At 34.0% G+C, this 21,505-nt stretch overlaps 1 protein-coding gene across 1 annotated transcript; it reads left to right on the top strand.

Annotated features, from left to right (window-relative positions):
- The first annotated feature begins 8,630 nt into the window (after positions 1-8,630).
- Positions 8,631-13,359, top strand: LOC146994393 (uncharacterized). Its single transcript, XM_085826361.1, has 3 exons — positions 8,631-8,829; positions 11,404-11,624; positions 12,734-13,359. Exons 1-3 carry the CDS (start codon positions 8,631-8,633, stop codon positions 12,935-12,937), a joined length of 624 nt encoding a protein of 207 aa, XP_085682487.1. The 3' UTR covers positions 12,938-13,359.
- Positions 13,360-21,505: the final 8,146 nt, after the last annotated feature.

Genomic DNA, 21,505 nt, shown 5'->3' with positions numbered 1-21,505 from the left:
TAATACTAGTTTGGCACAGCTTTAAAACGGTTTGGCTTTGTCATTCCACTTTCACCGATTTTAACGTGAAAAGAAGCCAGTTTCTCTTACACATTACTGTAGAAAGCATCGCCCCCAGTGAGTAAATGTTGATATAAAAACAAATACAACAGATAACGTTTCTGTTGTATATATTACTGTTATGTTGTATACATGTCGTTTCTGTTGTATATTTACCACTATTTCACAAATATCAACAAATTGGCTTCCCACTAAATCATCAACCATATCACATGTACCACGTGAAGCTATCCTTCATACGCTTTTATAAAGACAAATTTTTCATATATCTCTTGGTGGCTACTGAAATTTTGAAAGAGTACACGTTTTAAATTCTCAATGTTGCCTGTAACCTTTTGAATGAAATCCATGTAAATCTGAAACGGTTGCAATAGAATCCAGTTACAATAGCTGCGAAAATACACTTACACTGGCTTAAAATATTTAAGCGCCCCATTTTCGAAAGGGAGCTAAAATTGTGTGCCTGCCTCTGCACATGAAGATAACAATATGCAAATATCGTGTGTCACACCTAATCATGAATGTTTGCCCGAACTGCGCTAATTACGCAATGGCAAAAGAGGGCAGGATCGTGAAATTTTTCTGCAGGTTCATTTAATTTCTGATACGAAATGTTTAAGAGTTTCGTTGAAAGATAATTTTTCATGAAAAGTGAAAGATCCAAAGAGATCAAACAGTTCTCTAGAGACTGCAGTTAGTGGATCATTCCGTCTGAAGATCAGTATGTTGCTATAGTAGTGAGCGGAAGGAAAGTGTATTGCGCAGTTTTTACGTCTATGGTTTCATCACTTTGTCTCAAGTTTAAAAAGAACTCCAAACAATTGCAAAAGTTGTTGGAAGGTCTACAGCAGGTAGACCAACCATTACCACCCTTTTTCAAGATCGGTATTTTCCTATAGCCATGAAAGAAATTGGTATGTGACCTCCTAATCTGTTACATCCACGGTTGCAGCGCCACTTTGAAAGAACGTATCGTGGCAAATACTTTCTTTCAAAGTGCACGGAAGATATAATGAACGGACTGTATGTCAGACGACCATGTTCTAATAGTCCACCTGATAGAGTGAAATACGAAGTTAGATTTTTCTTTAAACGTTTAGGTCAATGATCACTCATGTTCACGTTTACATTGATAACAGCAGTAAAAGCTGTACAGCTGTAACGAAGCAGCAGAATACTCTTTCGAATTTATCACGAGAATATGTCCTTTTCTATTCTTCAAAGAAATTAAGACTGACGAATATTCAATTCCGAATTCGTGTAAAAATTGATTTATTGATAGTTTGTGAAATTCAAGACACATACCCTCACAGCGTTATAATGCGCCAAACGTGTGATAAGAATGTTACTTTATTAACACAAAATTATAAAACAAATCATACAATAAACTGATGTGAATTATAAAATATATTTGTGAACAAATGAATAAAACTCATACCATGGATGGAAAGTAAACTGGAAACAGGTAAACATGGATGGAAAGTAAAAACAGGTAAAACCGGTTTTTACTATTTTTCAACACACCCACATAGACACGAGAAAGTATGTTTACTAATGATTATCTTGAGTTACCTAGACCAAGAAAATTAACGCGATGAATGTAATAATAAGAAAATAAAATTTCAGCACGTAAAATACATTTCTTAGTACATTTAATGAAACGCATTAAAATTCCTTCAGATTAGATTATCTAACCTAGTCTCTTTTAGTTAATGAAACAAATCTGTATTGACTCTTTTCAGAATAAACGGTCAAAAGGGAGTTAACAGCTATTAAAAAACTTCATTGGAACTCTGCCGAAAGCCGGGCTTTTAATTTAAATATATCATAAAGATAAAATTACTTTACAAATGGAACAAGTAGGCTGCTCTCATCTTTTAAACCCCACCAGTGACCGAATGGTCAATGAACACTGGAAGTACTGATCAGGGGTTCGAATCTCGGCGAACGGGCTATTTGCGTAGGAGTTTTCGTGTTTTCTCACATCTGTAAGGTACATATGTAAACGTTCCATTAGAAAGTCCTCCAGGAAGACATTCTTCCCATTAGGCAGATATCCTTCGAGTGTGTTGCCATAGCTAAGTAAGCCAAGCATTACCTTTGAACAGGTTAGTTGTGCGCAAAACCAGAGTAGTCGAATTTTTGACCAATTAAGACGTCCTCTCTTCGGTTTGTTGTATCCTCTCAATAGACTTTATTAGTTTTAATATTTGTTAATTTATTTTAAAGCTGACAGTTCCAGATTAGCTGCCATTTCTTTAGGATTTTGTGTCTGGATGTTCTAATAATATCCTTAAGAGCTATATAGATAACTCAATCGCAGACTTTGCACTGATGTCCGCTAGCTCGTTTCCCTTCATTCTAAAATCTAAGTGTCCGAGAACAAACCAGAAATCGAATCACATCGAAACAAGTACCGTGACTCCGTAAATGCTTAATAAAGTCCGAAAGGACATTGAGAACAGACTTTATATTCTCCGAGGAAATAACCGCGCTCCTGTGCAAGTATATAAATCTAAAATTATTTGAAATTCTGAATAATCCAGTCAAACGTTTTTCTCTAACTCTTGTTCTGTGGTATTTAAAACATATCTTTATCTTGTGGGTTTCCATTCTTTTATCTAACAATTAAGTGTAGGAACCTCGTGAGCAGCTATGCGAATAATCGCTTTATTTCAGGAAAGGAGACGTAAGCTTAATAAGAGTTTATTTTTTTAAATAAGAGTTTAACAGTTGGCTCCTTTCTCAGAGCGTACAGCAAAATCTCCATTTGGGCTTGAACTTAAAGTAATCAGGAATAAAACTTAACTAAAAAGATATAGCCGAGGCAATCAAAATTCTAAGTAGTTTGCCTCTAAATATCAAATAAGCTACGGAAGCTAGGAAGGGCTCTAATACGGCCGAGCGTAGACGGCTTAGATGTATACAACAGGCGAGAATACGCGCTCTTACTTAAAATAATACACATGTGGCACGCGATACACGCGCTAATGACTACATTACCAATTACGTTATGTTAAAAGTACACATAGTACGACGTATTACACTCATTGATTAAATTACTTACATTACACTATTACTTACATTACACATTTACTTATACAGTTACATATTTACAATTTTAGACATAACACCTGCTAAGTTACAATAGAGACATAGAATTGAGCTGTGTGTGCTATTATTCCTATGTTGGTTGGCAGACATCCTGCCCTAGGGCGCTCAGCTGCTGTCTCTTGTAAGGTACTATATTCGTAGTGGGATATGGTAGGTGATGGCTAGTCGTGAGGCTATAGTTGAACACGTAGTGGTCGGGGGAGCCAATTTCCCCGCACACACACGCTTCTGTCTGGAGATAGCACGCTTATAAAAGAAGGTGGGAAAAGTGCCATGCCCCGTGATATAGTTTACCAAAGGGGGTATGGCCTGTAAGCGTTCTTTATCCACTACAGGGTAGAATTCGAAAGTCATTCTGCCGGTATCTCCATTCTCCCATTCGTGTTGCCATTGTTTATTCCCTATGTCTCTTATTAAAAATGACGCCAGGATTAGTGCTGCCTCATTGGCCAGTTGATCTGCCATCTCTTTGCCTGCGATTTCAGAGTGGCCTCTTACCTATTTTAGCTTGATGTTAGATTGCTGGTTGCTATGCAATGTCTGTTGGATTTGCGGGATTATGGGAGATGTGTGATGATGATTCTTTCATGCCTGCAGCACTGACATGCTGTCTGTGCAGATTTCTGTTCGTGCAAGTTGTATGTCATGTGCGTACTGTATTGCCGCTTCAATTGCTAAGGCCTCCGCCTGGAAGATACTATTGTGAGCTGCAAGATGGCTTTTCCATTGACTGTGAAGTGTACCATGCTCATAATAAGCATAAGCACAGCCCACTCCGTTATCATGTTTGGAGCCATCTGTGTAGAATTGCGAGGCGACTGGTACATCCTCTATTCGCGGCGTAGATCTCCTTGCTATTTTGACGTGTATGCCCGAGTTTTTATGTGCTGAGTGCACCTGCTGTGTGCTGCCTGGTGTTTCGTACTGCAGCGTGCTGAAGACCCGTGGTGCCGAGTGCAGCATTCTCTTTTAATCTTATTACTCGCTCATATATTGCTTCTAACTTGGCCCTGATGTGAAGGGGTGTGAGCCCGGTAAGAACAAGTGCTGCATTTGTCGCGGTTGTTCTATATGCCTTGCTAATGTTGAGAGCAAAAGGTCTTTGTATTGTTGACAGGGATTTTATTTTACGGCTGCCCATTGGTAGTGCTGAGGCATAGATTACAATCCTTTCTGCAACCGTCAAGTAGAGCAGTTTTTGAATGTAAGCGTTCTGCCCCCAATTTTGTCCCCGAAACTGCCTGGCTTTCTTTGCAATGTTGGCTGTTCTGACTTTGACTTCTTGTAGATGTGGTAGCCAGGTCAAGCCTTGGTCCCACGTGACTCCAAGATATTTCAACGTTTTGGTGATTTTCAAGTTTTCAAGTTTCAAGTTTCTAGTAGTCAGTGGAACTTCTTTGATTTAAATATCACTCTTCTTCATTCGCATTAACCGCGATTTTAAAAACACATACTGGTAGGAAATCGTAAGCCGAAATTAGGAAGGATAGGAAAGTAGCTTTAACTAAAATTAACTTTTAGAAACTTAGGATAAACCTTACGATCTGTTGAATAAACTACACTAGTGTGCAAAACTTAAGCAACAATGTAAATTTTAATCATATAGCCATTAAATTATAGAGAAGGGGTTCTTGTGATCAGTACAATGAATAAGCAATTCAGTAGAAAGGTCATGCGTATGCAAATCTCAGGAACAAAACTTCACAGGCGACGTGAGCGTATGCAAAACGCGTGCGGTCGGTGCGCTTAACTCAAGACTGCAATAATAAAAAGGACGGAGACGCAATTAAAGACACTAGCTGCAAGTGCATGTGAGTTCTTTTGTGAAATATGGGTAGAAGAAATCACTTGTATGACTTCACATGTGGAAGAATGACCGAAAAACGTGAGAAGGGGCGTAGCATGACCAGTGTAGCTGAAGAGTTCGGAATCATTAAAAGTGTCATTTCGCGAGCTTGGAAGTCCTTCCAAACTATAGGTACAAGTGTTAGAAATGTTGTTCATAGCCGCCGCAGGAAAACATCAGCAGCGGATTACCGATATATCGCCCTGCAGGCGAAAAGAGCCCGAAGCCAGTCAGCAAGCACCATAGCTCAGCAACTCTGTAATTTTTGTGCAAGGAGCACAAAAATTAGACATTTCATCAATAGAGTTGTGTCCTCTTTAAGAGTGAGAGTCATTTTAGTGCCATAAGCTATTCGCAACGCCAGTTGATTTGGAGAGAGGTCGGGACACAATTTCATCTCAGTAACATCACAAAAAGAGACCATTATGGTGGTCCTGCAGTTCTCATCTGGGGATGCATTATGCTGAATGGGCGGACAGAGCTCCACGCTTTCGACAGAGGTTCTGTAACCGGAGATCGCTATTGTCAGGAGGTGATCCTTCCCCATGTGCGTCTGTTCTGAGGTGTCATTGGAGCAGACTTCGTTTTTATGGATGACAATCCATAAAACCCCCGGACTCCTGCTGTACAGAAGCTGGGGGAAGTGAAGATACAACTCGAATGGATTAGCCAGCATACTCTCCTGATTTAAATCCTCTACAACATATATGGGATGCTTTGGGGAGACACCTTGGGGCACGATTACATCCTCCGAGGAACACCCAGCAGCTGAAACAGATGCTGATTGAGGAATGGGCCCTCAAGACCTGTTGGACAATCTGGTGCTGAGTATGGAAAGATGATGCAAAGACACCATTGCAGTAAGGGGAGGGCATATCCCATACTAAGCAACATATGCTTGTTGTTCTTCCTTTTGTACAGACAATTGTGCGTAACGGTACTATGAGTTCGATAAAGCCTTTCTTGTTTGATTCCATATTGTATACATTGTATTCATTTTTGCGCAACTATTCTTTTGTCATCGTTTAAATACAAAATGCTGTCTCTCATTTCTGAATTTCATGTCTCTCACGTTATTTCTCGTGGAGTTATGGCAAAAAGAACACACGTTGCTTAAGTTTTTCACACCAGTGTATAAACGATAAAATAATTTAATGTTAGAAAAAATAGTAGACGAAGCAAATATTTGAAAATGAAAATAGACACGAAAGAAAAAATATCTGAACATTTATCGATCGTATCGGAAGATAATTAATTATTTATATATTTATTTAGGTGCTGTGGAAGACTTAAAAAACGTAAAAGCACACTTGTATTAAGCAAAGAGCAAAGTAGTAAATAGACCAGAAATATTTAAAAAAAAAAATTTGCTCGAAAGGCCACCGCTCTGCCTGAAAGAGGGAAAGCACTTTGATTACAAAAAGAGGTTAAGAAATAAATATTACGTACGCATATTCTTAGGTCCTCGCTTATTCAATAGATCTACGACTCTGAAGTCCTTACCTATCTATAACTGTCTCTAATAGGAATCCTAAAAGTGAAAAAAAAAATCCCAAGTATTGGAATAAACCTCTACACTTGAAGTGTTGAATGACATCCAATGTGGCAGTATGTAACAGTGGCATAACTTTGGTAATACGAGTAAACAATGAAAAGTAGAAAAAACATTAAATTCACCATGTACATCGATCACCATAACTCGGTATGGTGTATCGTTCTTGGTCTTTTGCAGCGCTGAATTTTGTGATTATCACATTTGGTGTAGAAATTATGTGAAGCAATTAAGATCTCGCTATCTAATGGTTTGATTTTCATTCCACGATGTATTGCAGTGTTTCTTACAAACCACGGTGAGTCTGTGATAGTTCTAAGAAATTTATTTTGCAATCTTTGCAAAATCTGACGATTTGATCTGGCTGTAGCGGCCCATGCTGGTGCTGCGTACAATAAAATCGGTCTTATTGCTTGAAGATAGAGAATTCTCTTAGTACTTAGTTGTAATTTTGAATGTCTCCCTATTAAGGCATAAATAGACTTAAAAGCTTTGTGAGATTTTTCACGAGTATACATAATATGCGGCCTGAATGTAAGCTTAACGTCAAGAATTACACCCAAGTATTTAATATTTTTAACTGTAGGTACTGTGGCACCATCTAGTGTTATGTTGTTTACTTCTTTGAGGTTGTGTCTAAAAAATACGACTTGAGACTTGGATTGGTTTTGATCTTCCAAGCGTAAAACCACTTGGTGAGGATATTAACGGCTTTTTGAAGCTTATCTCTTGCTTTGCTAATAGAACTGCACAGGATTGCGGTGTCATCCGCATAGCAAGCAAAAGTAGTATCTGGGATATTTGGCATATCGTTGATGTACAGACAAAATAATATTGGCGAAAGTAAACTTCCTTGCGGAAGACCGGTCTGAATAATTTTCTTGCTGGATAAAGTATCTTTAATTTTAACCTGAAAAGTTCTACCTAGTGCATTTGTCGACTAAGTTCCCGGGGTTTGACCCCATTCAATTCTCGTGGCGGGGACTGACAGAGCACCTTTTTACAGTGTGGTTTTGCTGATGGAGTGGTGCCCGGAGGCAAGGTGACAACGTATTTAATGGGAACGTTTAAGTTCTGCCCAATGCTTCGTAAAAGGCGGACGGGTACTGCGGGGGTTGCGCCTGCGAGAACGAGGTCCCACGGGCGTTGGATTTTCAACTCTGGGTGGGTCCCGTATAATGAGGACCCGGGACGGAGGTCCCTCGCCTAGTGTGTCTGTCAAGGTAGCTGAATATTGTCGTAATAAGGTCCGGAGGAAATTGATAATTTATCATTTTGACAAGGAGGCCAGCATGCCAAACCTTGTCAAAAGCCTTCTCGATGTCCAAAAATAGGGTAGCAACAGTCTCTTTCTTATTCAGTTGTTGTCCGAGAATTTCTGTAATTCTTGTGATTTGGTGTACTGTAGAATGACCTGGTCTGAAGCCAAACTGGTAATTCTTTAGCAAGTTGTGAATTTCAATGAAGTTATTAACTCGAATTACAATAATACGTTCAAATAATTTAGCAAGAGTTGGGAGCAAGCTGATTGGTCTGTAACCGCTTGTAGTTGACCCGTCTTTTCCTGGTTTTCTTATGACGATAATGGTAGCGTGTTTCCAGATACGAGGGAAATAGTTCAAATTTAAGCAGGCGTTAAAAATTTTTGTAATGAGGATTATCCCTTTCCTGTTCAAGTTCTTGACGGCTTTGTTACCAATCCCGTCATAACCGGCCGCTTTCTTTGGGTTCAAAGTATCAAGACAATCTTTTACTTGTCGAGGGGTGATGAGATTTCCTACGCTGTGACTATTAGTAGCAATGTAATCTTTTAGGCTGTTATCACATCTATAGACGCGCGCGCTTACCCGGGACAATTCCGAGAAACGAGTTTCTAGTAGCACGGCTTTAAGCTGCAGGCTTCCGAGAAATGTTTCGTTTAGCTAGGAGGAACGTGTCCCGGCTACGAGCAACATTTTAGAACTTTTCCGAAAATGTTCCGGCCGGAGACGTGTTCCTCGAACGTTCAACCAATCAGACGAAAGGTCAGCTTCTGAAGGATCACGTATAACTTTCAATATGGCGATGGCTGTGATTGTGAAGTCGTGGACGGTGGAAATAGAAGCAAATTTAATTGATGAAGTTAAGAAAAAACCATATTTATGGGACATAAAACACCCATATTACACGAAAAAAAACCTAAAAAAAGTTGGCTATGACGAAATAGCAGAAAATTTGAAAGAAAGATGGCCGGAGTATGCAAGTAACTTTCAATACGGTAAGTCAAAAATTTATATATCTTTATATGTATATATTGCTGTTTTGTTGTAATATAACTGAGTCATTTTAGAAATGTTTATGTATTCATTAAATATATAATTGTGGAAATTTCAGCGTCGATAATATTTTACGACGTTCTTGCATTTCGCATTTGTTTACCAATTGTTCGTCGCCAAAAGTTCGCCAAATTTGTCGTATTTCGTGCTGATCGTGTATTATCACTGTTATATAATAGAATTTTATTTCTTAAATTTAAGTTGAATAATTTTTTTAAATCCGTTTGTATATGCGCGGCTTTTCTTCTAATTACTTATGTTTTAAATTGTTTGTACTTGCATAATCAGTGACACATTTTAAACAGCATAAAAGATGCATAAAAAAGAAAAGCATAGTTTGTAATAATGAGAATACTAATTAAATTTTTCTATGATTTTTATGTTATTAATGAAATACTTTTGGGATTATAAATACATTAAAAACTATACTTTTATTGTAAATGCTACATGTTGCAACATTGGAAATTTTTGGATTTATTATTATTATGCATGATGAAAAACATTTGTATATACATTCATTAATATAAATCTTATTCAGTACATTAATACTAATAAATATATATCACCAACTTCTAAAGCATCACATCTCTTTATCTGTATGTAAATATATGACTTATTAGATGTGTATATATATGTATGTATGAATACAAAAATGAACATTGCCAAAAAGTTACTTCTAATTCATATAACGATCATGTAATTGGCAGCAACTGTAGTCATCAGTTCTTTGCAAATTATTATGGATATGTAATAATCAGTTGAAAAATAAATGATGAGCATTTGAGTACTAAGTGTACACATTTTGTTCGTGGGTGAATTCATAATTATATAATATGTATGATCTATGTAATATAAACATGACTAATGAATAATAAGAAATGTTACTTGAAACAAACAGTGCACAACTGATTATCACCTTCCTGTGTGTTTACATAATGGATTGTACTTGCCAATTATGTTCTATATTCACGGGCCTACCAGAAACATCGTTGAACACTGGTAGTTTTGCCTGAGGTTAGAATGCCACGAACAGGCTGGCTACATGGCTTTTTCTTGGCTTTTCCCATTTGTTACTGATATATGAACCAGTTTTAAAACATCTTGTACAAAGGGATCTTTCTTGTTTGGCAGATATCCCTTGAGACTTTGCCATAATCACATAAAACAAACTCATGATGTGCACCTCCTAATTTCTAGAGTTGGTATAATTAATGTGTTTTAGGTATATTACCGAGTGTTCTATGGGACAGTAAAGAACTCGAACATGTTTGATTGCTCATGTATTCATATGCTTTATTTAATCTTAATTTTGCTGAATAGTATCTGCTGGCTGTGAGGATGTAAATATCAGCCATATAGACTTTTATCATAGACGGTCTTTTTTTTTTTTTTTTTTTTTTTTTTTTTTTTTTTTTTTTTTTTGTCTGTTTGTTTCAATGGACAGAACAGTAATTATGAGCCATAAAGTTAGTCAGAAAATGCTTTCACCAGGTCACAAATTTTCCAGTGAGCCATCACATTTTCATTGGAATGCAGATATCAGAAAATACACATAAGTAATGTCTGATAAATAGACTTATCCAGCACGCGTTTTAAACTGGTCTTAGTGTATGCAGAATTTGGCTATTACTGATGTAATTGATTGCTATAACCAAGTGTGTTTATCTGTTACTTGAACATTATTCTTTTCATAAAGTAAATAATGCATAAATTAGTAAGGAACACTGATGTAAAGAGTTTATAAGATCTTCCTCTACTTTAACTACATAAACTCTACTAGATCCTACTAAGAAACCTGGCGTGAAATAATACTAGCACAGAAGAAGGGTAAAAATAACCCTTTATTATCTTCAGCTATAAAAAAGAGCATGTACTTCATGCTTTGCAATAAGACCGACAACTAGCGGTGGAACTTCAGAATCGTTATACAATAAATTCAAGTGTAAAAGTAGTGCTGGACTAGCACCTAAGACTAACTAGGTTGACTTGACAACCTACCTGACATTATAATTATTTAAATGGCCAAAAAAGTGTAACAGCAAGAACAGAAACGTAACATGCGCTGGCTAGCAACAACACATTCTGAATAAACTCCAAGAGTCACCCGTTGAAATACTCGTTTCACTTAACTTTTTATTAGCATCCTGGTGATGAAATGCGAAAGGAAGTTGACGAGTTCAGGAAAGATAACAAAAATTTGATTAATTTGTTAATTGAACTAAGGGAAACCCTATAATTTAGAGTACTAAATTTAATTGCATAATTATATCTGAATTCTGTTTTATTTACATAATATGTACACAACGCATGAACAACCTTGATAACCATTTCTTAATTTCTTTGTATGATGTATCAAATTAAAAAAGACAAGAAAAACTGAGCATTTGTTTTACATGCAGATTGATTTCTCAGGTTAACAGTAAAAACTGAAGTCTTCCAAAGATTATCTGTTTTGAATTTTAGTTAAGAAATGTATGTATGTTTATGTATACTTATTGCGTATCTTAAATTTATAGACTTAATGCTTGCAAAATTCAAAAATCTGAGAAGCCAGTATAGGAGGGAGCGGAAAAGAATGCTCACGTTTAAAAGTGGCAGTGGAGGACAGGGTTTCGTTCCGAAATGGGAGCATTTCCTACGCCTGTCCTTCTTGGATGATGGCATGGTGGCAGAAGACAGTTGCTCCAATTTGGACAATTCTTTCTCCTCAAATATCATATATGATGATGTAATTGAGGTAAGTGTTTAATATTGTTGCATGCATATGGGTTCATAATAAACTAAATTCACAAGTCCGATGAAAAGTGAATAAAATTTCAAAGCAAAAGATAAATTTCGAGATATCTATTAAATGAATGTGCTCATGCATTTTTTATTTTTCGACATAGCTTTTTCTTCAAATAAGTCTCGTCGTGCATTGCACGGGGATATAGAACAATTTTAATTAATTCTACTAAAATAGCTAAATGAATGCAAAAACCGTAACAATATATTATCATTAATTTCTAGCACTGGAGTTTTAAATAAAATTTCAAGTAAATAAAGTAATTGAAATAATTTTGGTAATTTAAATATGCTTATATGCAATGATTGTATAGGTTTAAAAGTAAAATTACAGCATTTTTGTTAATATCTAGAATTATTGTTGTATGTTGTAACCACAGTGGCAGATCATGGACTACAATAATCTTGTTTTTGCACTGTGTGTGATGTAAACACACAGTTAATGTTATTCTGATAGAGATAATTTACTTTTTTGTTGTATGACACAGTTTGATGTTGATGACACAGATTTTGAGGGTGCGCAGATAAGTATGACTGCATCAAGCAGACTCCCCGTTTTCATTTCTGTCTTTTCAAACGCACAAAATTCAACTCTCGCAAATTACCTGCAGTAACACTTATAACTAACTACATAAATTCAGTAATGCCTTGATCCAGAGGTTGAAGAGGACTAACTTCCTATAATCATACACATCACTTGCCAGCACCAAATTTTTTTTATGTTAACTGTGTGTTCGCCTTAAGAAAGTTTGTGTTATGGTGGTTTACTTTATTTGCATTATCATTTTCTATTTAGTTATAATACGTGTATATTCCTACACATGATTGCAACAAAATATGGTCTTTTACTTCTGATTAGAGACAGACTGTTATTACTTTTGGCTAAGGCCCTCTTAAAGCATTGCAATGATAGAGTCTAGTTAACCAAGGGCTATACATTTTGTTGTTACGCAAGATCATGCTTCAAGGTTCAGCCTTAAATTGTTTTAGTAGTTTATTTATGTGAATGTATTGCTAGATTTTTAAAAGCAGATGGAAACTAATATTTAATATTCCTTTCAGGATGAAGAATGTACAGAGCTGCCCTCTCCTGCCACTTGCGAAAATTATATTTCTAGCCTGCCACTTCTAGATGTAAGTGAGCCCTCTTCTTCTCCTTCAACAAGCCAGCTGAAGCCAGCTGAAAGGAAGAAGCGCAAAAAGGGGGAGGACAGTGACATACAGGACTTCCTATCCACTGCTTCTGCTGCACTTTTGCACTTTTAAAAGTGCAGGAAACAGAAAATAATACAGAACTTCTGTTTGGGAAGTATGTCGCTTCCTCCCTTTTAGATATTTCTGATTTGCGGAAAAGAGAAGAACTGAAAATAAAAATACAAAATTTGATTTTTGAAGCAAAATTTGAAGCATAGCCGACTTTTTTTTTTTTTTTTTTTTTTTTTTAAGGGTTTTTTTTTTTTGTGTGTAATTTAAAATATGGTATTTTTCTTTGTAAAATAAAATTGGCTTCTATTTCTGATTTATGCTATTCTGTAAATTTATTTTGCACATAATAATAATTAAATGTTCATTTAAACATTTTATTATTTTATTTAAACATTATTATAATACACATTACGTTAATAGAAAAATGTGCATCCAGTGAGAATTTTATTGCATTTCATGTTTTTATTTTTAGGAATATAAAATATTCATAATCATTAATAATATTTGATAAGCATTTCGATTAGATATTTTAAATTCAATTAACAGCAAAATCTGAAATCTTGTTCAGTCTCACTTTCTGTTAGAATAAATTTTATATTTTTATACAGGGTTCGTACGGTCCTTAAGTTTTTTGGAATTGATTTTTGGTCCTTAAAAGTCCTTAATTTTGGCCAAAATTGGCAGAAGGTCCTGAATTTTAATCATCTGAAATTTCTCTCTATGGTACTAATGACTCCATAGTAGTAACACGCAGTTTCTTACATTTTGGAGAACATCTGGAAGAACAATGAAAACATATAGTTGAATGTTATACTTCTGATTCTAGAATCGCTTTCTTAACATTTTTATCTACCCTTTATTTTCTCTACTTTTCACTAGATACAAGCATGGAAAATATCAAAAGTACTTCTAATCTTATCATATGAACAGGCATTATAGAAATAATTTTTTTTATTAATAAAAAAATTGAAAGCTGAAAATTCACAAGATTCATCAAATATGTCTTAATGCATGAATGTTCGTATTAATTCCTAAAATAAAATTAGCAGCTTTTTGCATACACTCTAAATGCATTTAGTCTTTTAGAATAACAGAAGTCTTTAATTAAATCCCAAAAATTTAAAGTGAAAAGGAAACATGTTGAAAAACGAAACTAAATATGTTTTTAAATTAAAAAAATTATTTTTCAAAGATATGTACAGTTATTATTATGTAAATTATGTGTTAAACCTTTACCATGGTCACAAGGTAAAAAACAAAAATATAAAAATTCATGTGAAACTTATTCTTGCATCTAGTGAAACTTAATGCAAAACAACTTATCACCGCTAATGCTTTAGTGGCTTAATAGAACCTTAAAATATATTAACTGAGTTACAACCCCTGGAATTCTACTCAAAGCTACAACACTAACAGAGTCAGCTAACTTTCAAAACTTCTTTCAGGTTTGTTCTGATCAGCAGGTCTCTCTATAGGCGAGAAGGAGCAGTGATAACAGCCAATCTTTTGTTATGAATCATGCTGATTATGATTTTAATGCTAATTTTAACTTATGCTGCTTGACATAAAATCTACTTACTATTAACTAAACCTCTAGACTGAGCAAGTATGTGACAAAAATGAGACATTAAAAAAAAAAAAAAAAGCTAACTGTTAGTAAAACATAACTAAAATGTCACTTATATTCTTTCAGATATGTGCAGTTATTATGTGTAAAATATTTAATGCTACTTGATAAATTTCATAAAATTAATTTCATTCTAAAAATATTAATAATTATGTTAATTAAGTTATGTTTAATAATAATGCATCATATTCACGTTCAGGCATAGATATAATATTTTTAATTTAATTTATTCAGTTTCCATTTGCTTATAGGTCCTTAATTTTTTTCATCAATGGTCTTTAAAAGTACTTAATTTCCTTGTGTAGAAATGTGTACATACCCTGTTATATGTGTATTGTTGTTTACTACATAAGAAATGACTTCGAAAAGCAAATGACCATTCAGAGTTATTTATTTTACTAGGTTACATTTTTGGCATGAATATTAGTATAATGTAACAAATATTATATAACTGCTAATAATGTAAGCAGTTACAGTGTAACAACATAATAATACTTTTGGAATATTTTTATGACAAACAGAATCTAATTTTAGGTAACTCAATCTTAACTGGATATATAATTCGAAAGATTCTTTGTTATACACATGTTATGTTTTAGAACTCCTTTTGTTATACCAAATGATGAAACAAACAATCAAAAAGGAGTTCTCAAAATTCAAAATATTCTGCTATTTGGATAAAGTATGAAATTTTACAAAGGGCACAAAAGTAATAGAAATCATTTGTATTTCATTTATATTGATTACAGCAAAGCATTTGTTATACACATGTTAAGTAATCACCAAATGATGAAACAAACAATCAAAAAGGAGTTCTCAAAATTCCAAAATATTCTGCTATTTGGATAAAGTATGAAATTTTACAAAGGGCACAAAAGTAATAGAAATCATTTGTATATAATTCATATTGATTACAGCAAAGCATTTGTTATACACATGTTAAGTAATCACCAAATGATGAAACAAACAATCAAAAAGGAGTTCTCAAAATTCAAAATATTCGGCTATTTGGATAAAGTATGAAATTAAACAAAGACAGGAAAGAAATAGAAATCATTTGTATTGGGAATTTAAAGAAAAAAATTTAGCAAGTAGCCTTTATGAAATATTACAAAGAATCGGAGTAAAAAAATATATAATTTAAAAGTAATAATTAATGCAATAAACACATTTCATTTTGCCAAGGTACAGAGCCAACAGTATTAAAATACTCACAAAATATGTTTTGGATGTACTTGGCTTGTTGAGTTCCTCGGTGACTCACTGTTGGAAGTGAAGCAAGTGCATTTTGTGCATTATGCCAATCACCAAGGTTCAAACATTTCTTTGCCACATCCTCTTCATCTATACTGTACTTGGGAGTATAAACAGCTGAGGATGTGGATCTTAAAAATTTGTGCAGACAACAAGTAGCCATCACAAAATGTTTGGCATTTTGAGGGGAAGACAGTATGTTTGACTTGTACAACTGAAATCTTGCAGCCAGAATACCAAAGGCATTTTCAGAGACTCTTCTGGCTCTCGACAAACGGTAATTAAAAATTCTTTTATGGTGATTTAATTTTTGCCCAGGGTAAGGTTTCATTATATTTGGGCAAAGAGGAAATGCATCATCAGCAACAATTACATATGGAACTTTCACTTCACTGTAAGGTAATTGATCTGCCTCAGGAATATTTAAGGTATCATCATCAATAGCCTTTTTTAGCATACTCTTTGCCCAAACACCACCATCACTAACCCTCCCATTTGTACCGATGTCAACATACAAGAATTTCAGATCTGCATCTACAAGTGCTAGTAAAACAATACTGAAATCCCCTTTGTAATTATAATATAATGATCCAGATTTGGGTGGTGGACGAATTTTGACGTGCTTTCCGTCCATTGCTCCGACGCACATAGGGAAATTCCACAATCTGTAGAAGTTTTTCTGTATTTCCAACCACTCTTTTGTAGTGTCTGGAACCTTTAGAAAAAGCGGCTGGAGAAATGCTGCAATAGCTTTGCAAACTTCTACAATTATGCCAGAGATGGTATTTTGTGCTATTCTGAACTGGAATGATAAGGAGCTTTGTGTTTCTCCTAAGGGGAAAAAGTATTGTCATCAATGATAAATACCAAATATGGATACAAACTGTTGTATTATAAGCATAATATTTTTTCAATGACTAGTAGTTTTTTTATATATAACTTATGCTTCTGTTATAAGAAACTTGAATTATTTGCATGTGTCTTAAATTAATACCTGATAATTCTTTATAACAATACATGTATCGATTATTATAAAGCTAGGTATATATTTATATACATAATCAAACGAATGAAAGTCAGATACTCCTATTAAAATCCAATAAAGTAAAAATTAAAAATGCCAATGAAGAAAACTATGAATTACAATTTGAAAATTACATAAATTTCAATCTACAAAGTCATAATAGAATCTTAAATAGTCCTTCTCTCCTTTTATTTATATTATCATTATTATACACATATATATATATATACACAGTGAAATACGTTTAATGCGGAAACGCTTAACACAAAATAATACAATGGTCCTGACAAACTAATATGTATTTTTATGCATTTTTTTTTCTTTTTAACACGAAATGAAAATCACTTAACAGGAATAGATTTCTTTTCTGGGAATGAACAAAATACGGAAAACACCTGCCATGCAGGTGAGATTTAAGAGGGGTGCGAAATGAAAGAGAGGTGGTTTCACATGTTTCGTAGAAAGAAGGCTAACTTGGCTTTGAAATACTCTCAGAATAGCCTATGAAATGATACAATTTTGCTCATCTAAACTACTTTCACCCTCCACCCCAACAAACGCCACACAAAATCATATCCTGTGTCATCAGTTGGCTTTGGATTTTGGTAACAAGTACATCGTACTGTGTGTAAAAAATTAGTGAGTTTCGTTCAAGCCAAAAGAAACGGAGAAGAACAATATTGGAACTGAACCAACACCTAAAGAAATGTCTGAGAAAGTTTCTGTATTACAGCCCTGTCCTACTGTATCATCGGAAGATTTCATTGCAGTACATGATAATGTGTGTACAGACCAAATTATGGCTGAAAAAGACATTTCGGAAATGAGAAACATCATGAAAAGTAATGAACAGTTATTTAGACGCACAATCCAATGGTTAAATTAATAACTAAATGGACAACATCGAACAATTTGTTGACAGTTTGATGCTAATAAATACAATGCAAAGAAAAATATCAGATTATTTTCTAAAAAACTCAAGAAATGTTTTGTTTTTCAAAAAAATTGAAATTTTTGTATTAAATTAAATTCTTGCATATTTTTTTGTTTCATTCATATAAGTAACATGTTCTTAATTTTGTTGATTGTATGTTTTTTTCCCTCCCCAATATCCTTTAAAACGAAAAAATACTTCAGTGCCCTCAGTTTCGTGTTAAACGATTTACACTGTATATATATTAGCTGCTAGGTAACCAAATTACATGCAGATACAAAAATTAATTACCTGTTGCCAAAAATCGAAGAGTAACAGCTAATCTTTCTCCAGGAGGAATTGCTTCTCTGAATAGAGTATTACTTTTAGCAATTAGCGCTGAGATGCCATTGAGTAAAAACTCAAATGCATTTGTATCCATCCGAATCCATCGTCGATATCCCTCGGAATCCTAAACATAAATGAAAGCATCCTTAAACAACAAAATAAGATTTCATGAAAGCTGCTTATAATAAATAACTGCATTATTTAATTTTGCTAGTTGCTAATATTACCATGCACATGGAGTGGAAGCTTTACTTAAATTTTTAAAACATTAATATCCGGGATATTGATTAAAAGCTATTAAACATCTGTAACATTAAGTATTTGTATGTAAATATATGCCTTGAGATAATTAACTCTATTTTTATATTAATATATAACCTTGGAATAATTAACTATATACATAATTTTAATTTTAAACTATAAACAAATTTGTACAATATCATGCCTTATAGGCGAAACTTATGTTAATACCCACACACATATACATATATTTAAATGCACATCAATAACTGAAAATTAATAAGTTCCCATCGAACACAGAACTAAATAAAAAGCAAAACATACATTCCTAATTTCAAACAGGCTCTTAATTTTAGCTTAATTCCTCTATTTTCTTACCATGTATATGTATATGAGCTTTATTTAATTCTAGATGTTATTTTCAACTTGTTTCGTACATTTATTACCTTCGTAATTTAAGTACTCTAAATTTGAACTTCTTTATTACATTTTATATTTTCTAGTTTCCAACATACTCTAAAGTTTAACTCTGTTTTATAATTTTGGATTGTAATTACTCTTTTGATTTTACTATTTCAGCTAAATTAATATGCTTAAATTTCTTAAACATAGAGATGGATTTCAATTAAGCATTTTATTTTACAACCTTTAACTGTTATTCATATCCCAATCGTTAAATAGCCCCTACTTAGTCCACATTTTATAGTATTATTTTAATTTACCAATTATACAATTTATCATTCTGTACTACGTTTACCATGACTTAATATAAACAGGATTACATGTTTCTCACCCTTGAAATTCGATATTTAATTCCGCTTAATAATAATATTTTAATTATGTAAACAGTACATGATTAGAATTCATTATAATCTTGATGCATATTAATACAAACGTTTTAAATTAGAATGCATAACATAAAGTTCACAATATTGAAATCTATTAAAACGTTTAACAAATTGTAAACTGAAATATAAGTTTGGAAAAGAAAATTTATTGAAAAATATAAATAAAATATTCCTACCTCCAATGCTAGTTCTCTCATCAAATTTTCGTAGCATCCTAGCTGTTTCCTTCTTAAGAGCCATTTCCTTGACCAGGTACTTCTCTTTGCAGGTTTTTTTTCTTCGCTTTTATAATCGCCAGAGTGGAGATTAAAGTGATTAATTTAACAGCAATCACCTTTCTGTTATCTTCCATAACTTACTGGAAACGATGAAAGCGATACAAAAGAACGCGAAGAAGGTGAGCGATACAAAACAACACGAAGCAAACGTCACGTGAAAGGAAACGTCACTTTCGCCAATCTGAGCGATAAATGATTCTTGTTTGGCTTGCAGCCTGTTTACCAAGTGAAGATGGTAACCCTATTTCGCCAAAGGCCGTTTCTCAGAACTGTTGCTGCAAACGTTTTGTCCCGGCAGCAAACAGCATATGTGATAACAGCATTACATGGTTTTCGATGTTAACATCATTTGGGTGTGGGTACTGATTTAACGTGAATTGGTCTTCTTAATCGCTAGCGAAGATGTTTGCTATATCCTCAGCTTTATGAAAAGCCTGGTTGTTATGTTTAATTGGGCCAATGTTGTTCTCCTTCTATCTGAGCGCTTTACTAATTCTCCAAACAGTAGAATCTGTGTGGGATAGGCTGTCTACAAAATTTTCCCATGCCTCTGAGCGATACTTAATCATCATCAGTCTAAGTTCTTTATTGCATTTATTAAAATTTCTTCTATCCTGGGGATTTTGAGTTCTCTGAATAATCTTCCGAAGTCTGTTTTTCTCTTTAATTTTTAATCTGATGTTGTAGGGGAGGGTTATGTCTTCATTTTTAACAAACTGCGCATTTTTTAAGGCACTCTGGATTTTAATATTTAAGTTTTGTATAGCAGTATCTATCTCTTCTTTTGAGTTAAGATTTGCGTTAGGAGTGATGTTATTATTAATTTCATTCTGGTACTGAATCCAGTTTGTCCGAGTCTTCATGGGTGGTAATCTATGTCGTAGCCCGTAGAGGGTAAAACGAACAGGTAAATGATCGGAAGATAGATCATTGTCCACACTGAGATAGGGCTGTTGCGAAACATTAAAAGTAAGCATAACATCTAAGACATCAGAGTTGCTGCGAGTCATAGGGCAATACGTGTGTTCCGTAAGAGCAAAAGTTTTTTCATTATAGTTTATTATGTAGGTATACAACACGCAATTTTTTAAATACATAAAATGCAGTAGTGTATAACAAAACTACTGAGTAACACACTGACTATAATTTTTATTATGGTAGTTATAATCTCAAATTCTGAATATAATTTTAAATACCGATGGCATCATTGAATGGAAACCTGTTTCAGTGCCGGACACATTTCATTAAAAAATATGAAATCGTAAGCCGACAATAGGAAAGATAGGAAAGTAGCTTTAACTAAAATTATCTCTTAGAAACTTAGGATAAACCTTACAATCTGTTGAATAAACTGTAGACGATAAAATAATTTAATGTTAGAAAAATAGTTGGCAAAGCAAATATTTGAAAATGAAAACAGACAAGAAAGAAAAAATATGTAAACAGTTATCGATCGTATCGGAAAATAATAATTATTTATATATTGTTGCGTGCGTAAGGGTTCGTTAGGATTTGAATGCACAAGTTCGATGAAAAGTGAAGAAGATTTACTATTACCACAATTAAATAAAACACAATACTTCAATTTTCTCAGATATTCGTACAGTATTACAATATCTCACAGTAGGTATCTTTTAACTACTCAAACGTTCAACAGAACTTAATTCAAAACAGCTACAGAAAGCTAATCCGCTACAGTCAACAAGAGCAGTTTTCTAAACCAACTCTTAAAACAACAACAAACTAACTAATCCTCCTCGAATTGAGAGGTTTTCCTCCTTTTTATAAGATTTTAAATCGCGCGCGAGAATTTTCTGGAACTTTCTCGGAATCAAAAACAGATATTTATTTATTAAATGTTAAATGCACGTGCTCTTGTATTTTTAATCTTCCGGCTCAGCTTTCCTTCAATATTCGTCACGAGTTACACTGCACGGGGAATAAAACAATTTAATTTATAATTCAACTAACATTAGCTATAAATACCAAATCCGTAATATTTGTTTAGGTAATGTTGAAGACTTTGATGTAAAAGCCCAGAACAAAGCAGTAAACATAACACAAATATATTTTATTCAAAAGCCACCGCTCTGCCT

The sequence above is a fragment of the Stegodyphus dumicola genome, chromosome 11, assembly GCF_044657685.1.
Source record: "Stegodyphus dumicola isolate Sdum_Otavi_A_Nest chromosome 11, ASM4465768v1".
In the NCBI taxonomy this organism is placed as follows: Eukaryota; Metazoa; Arthropoda; class Arachnida; order Araneae; family Eresidae; genus Stegodyphus; species Stegodyphus dumicola.
Note: the sequence above shows the minus strand (reverse complement) of the source record. Positions and strands in the feature narration are given on the sequence as shown.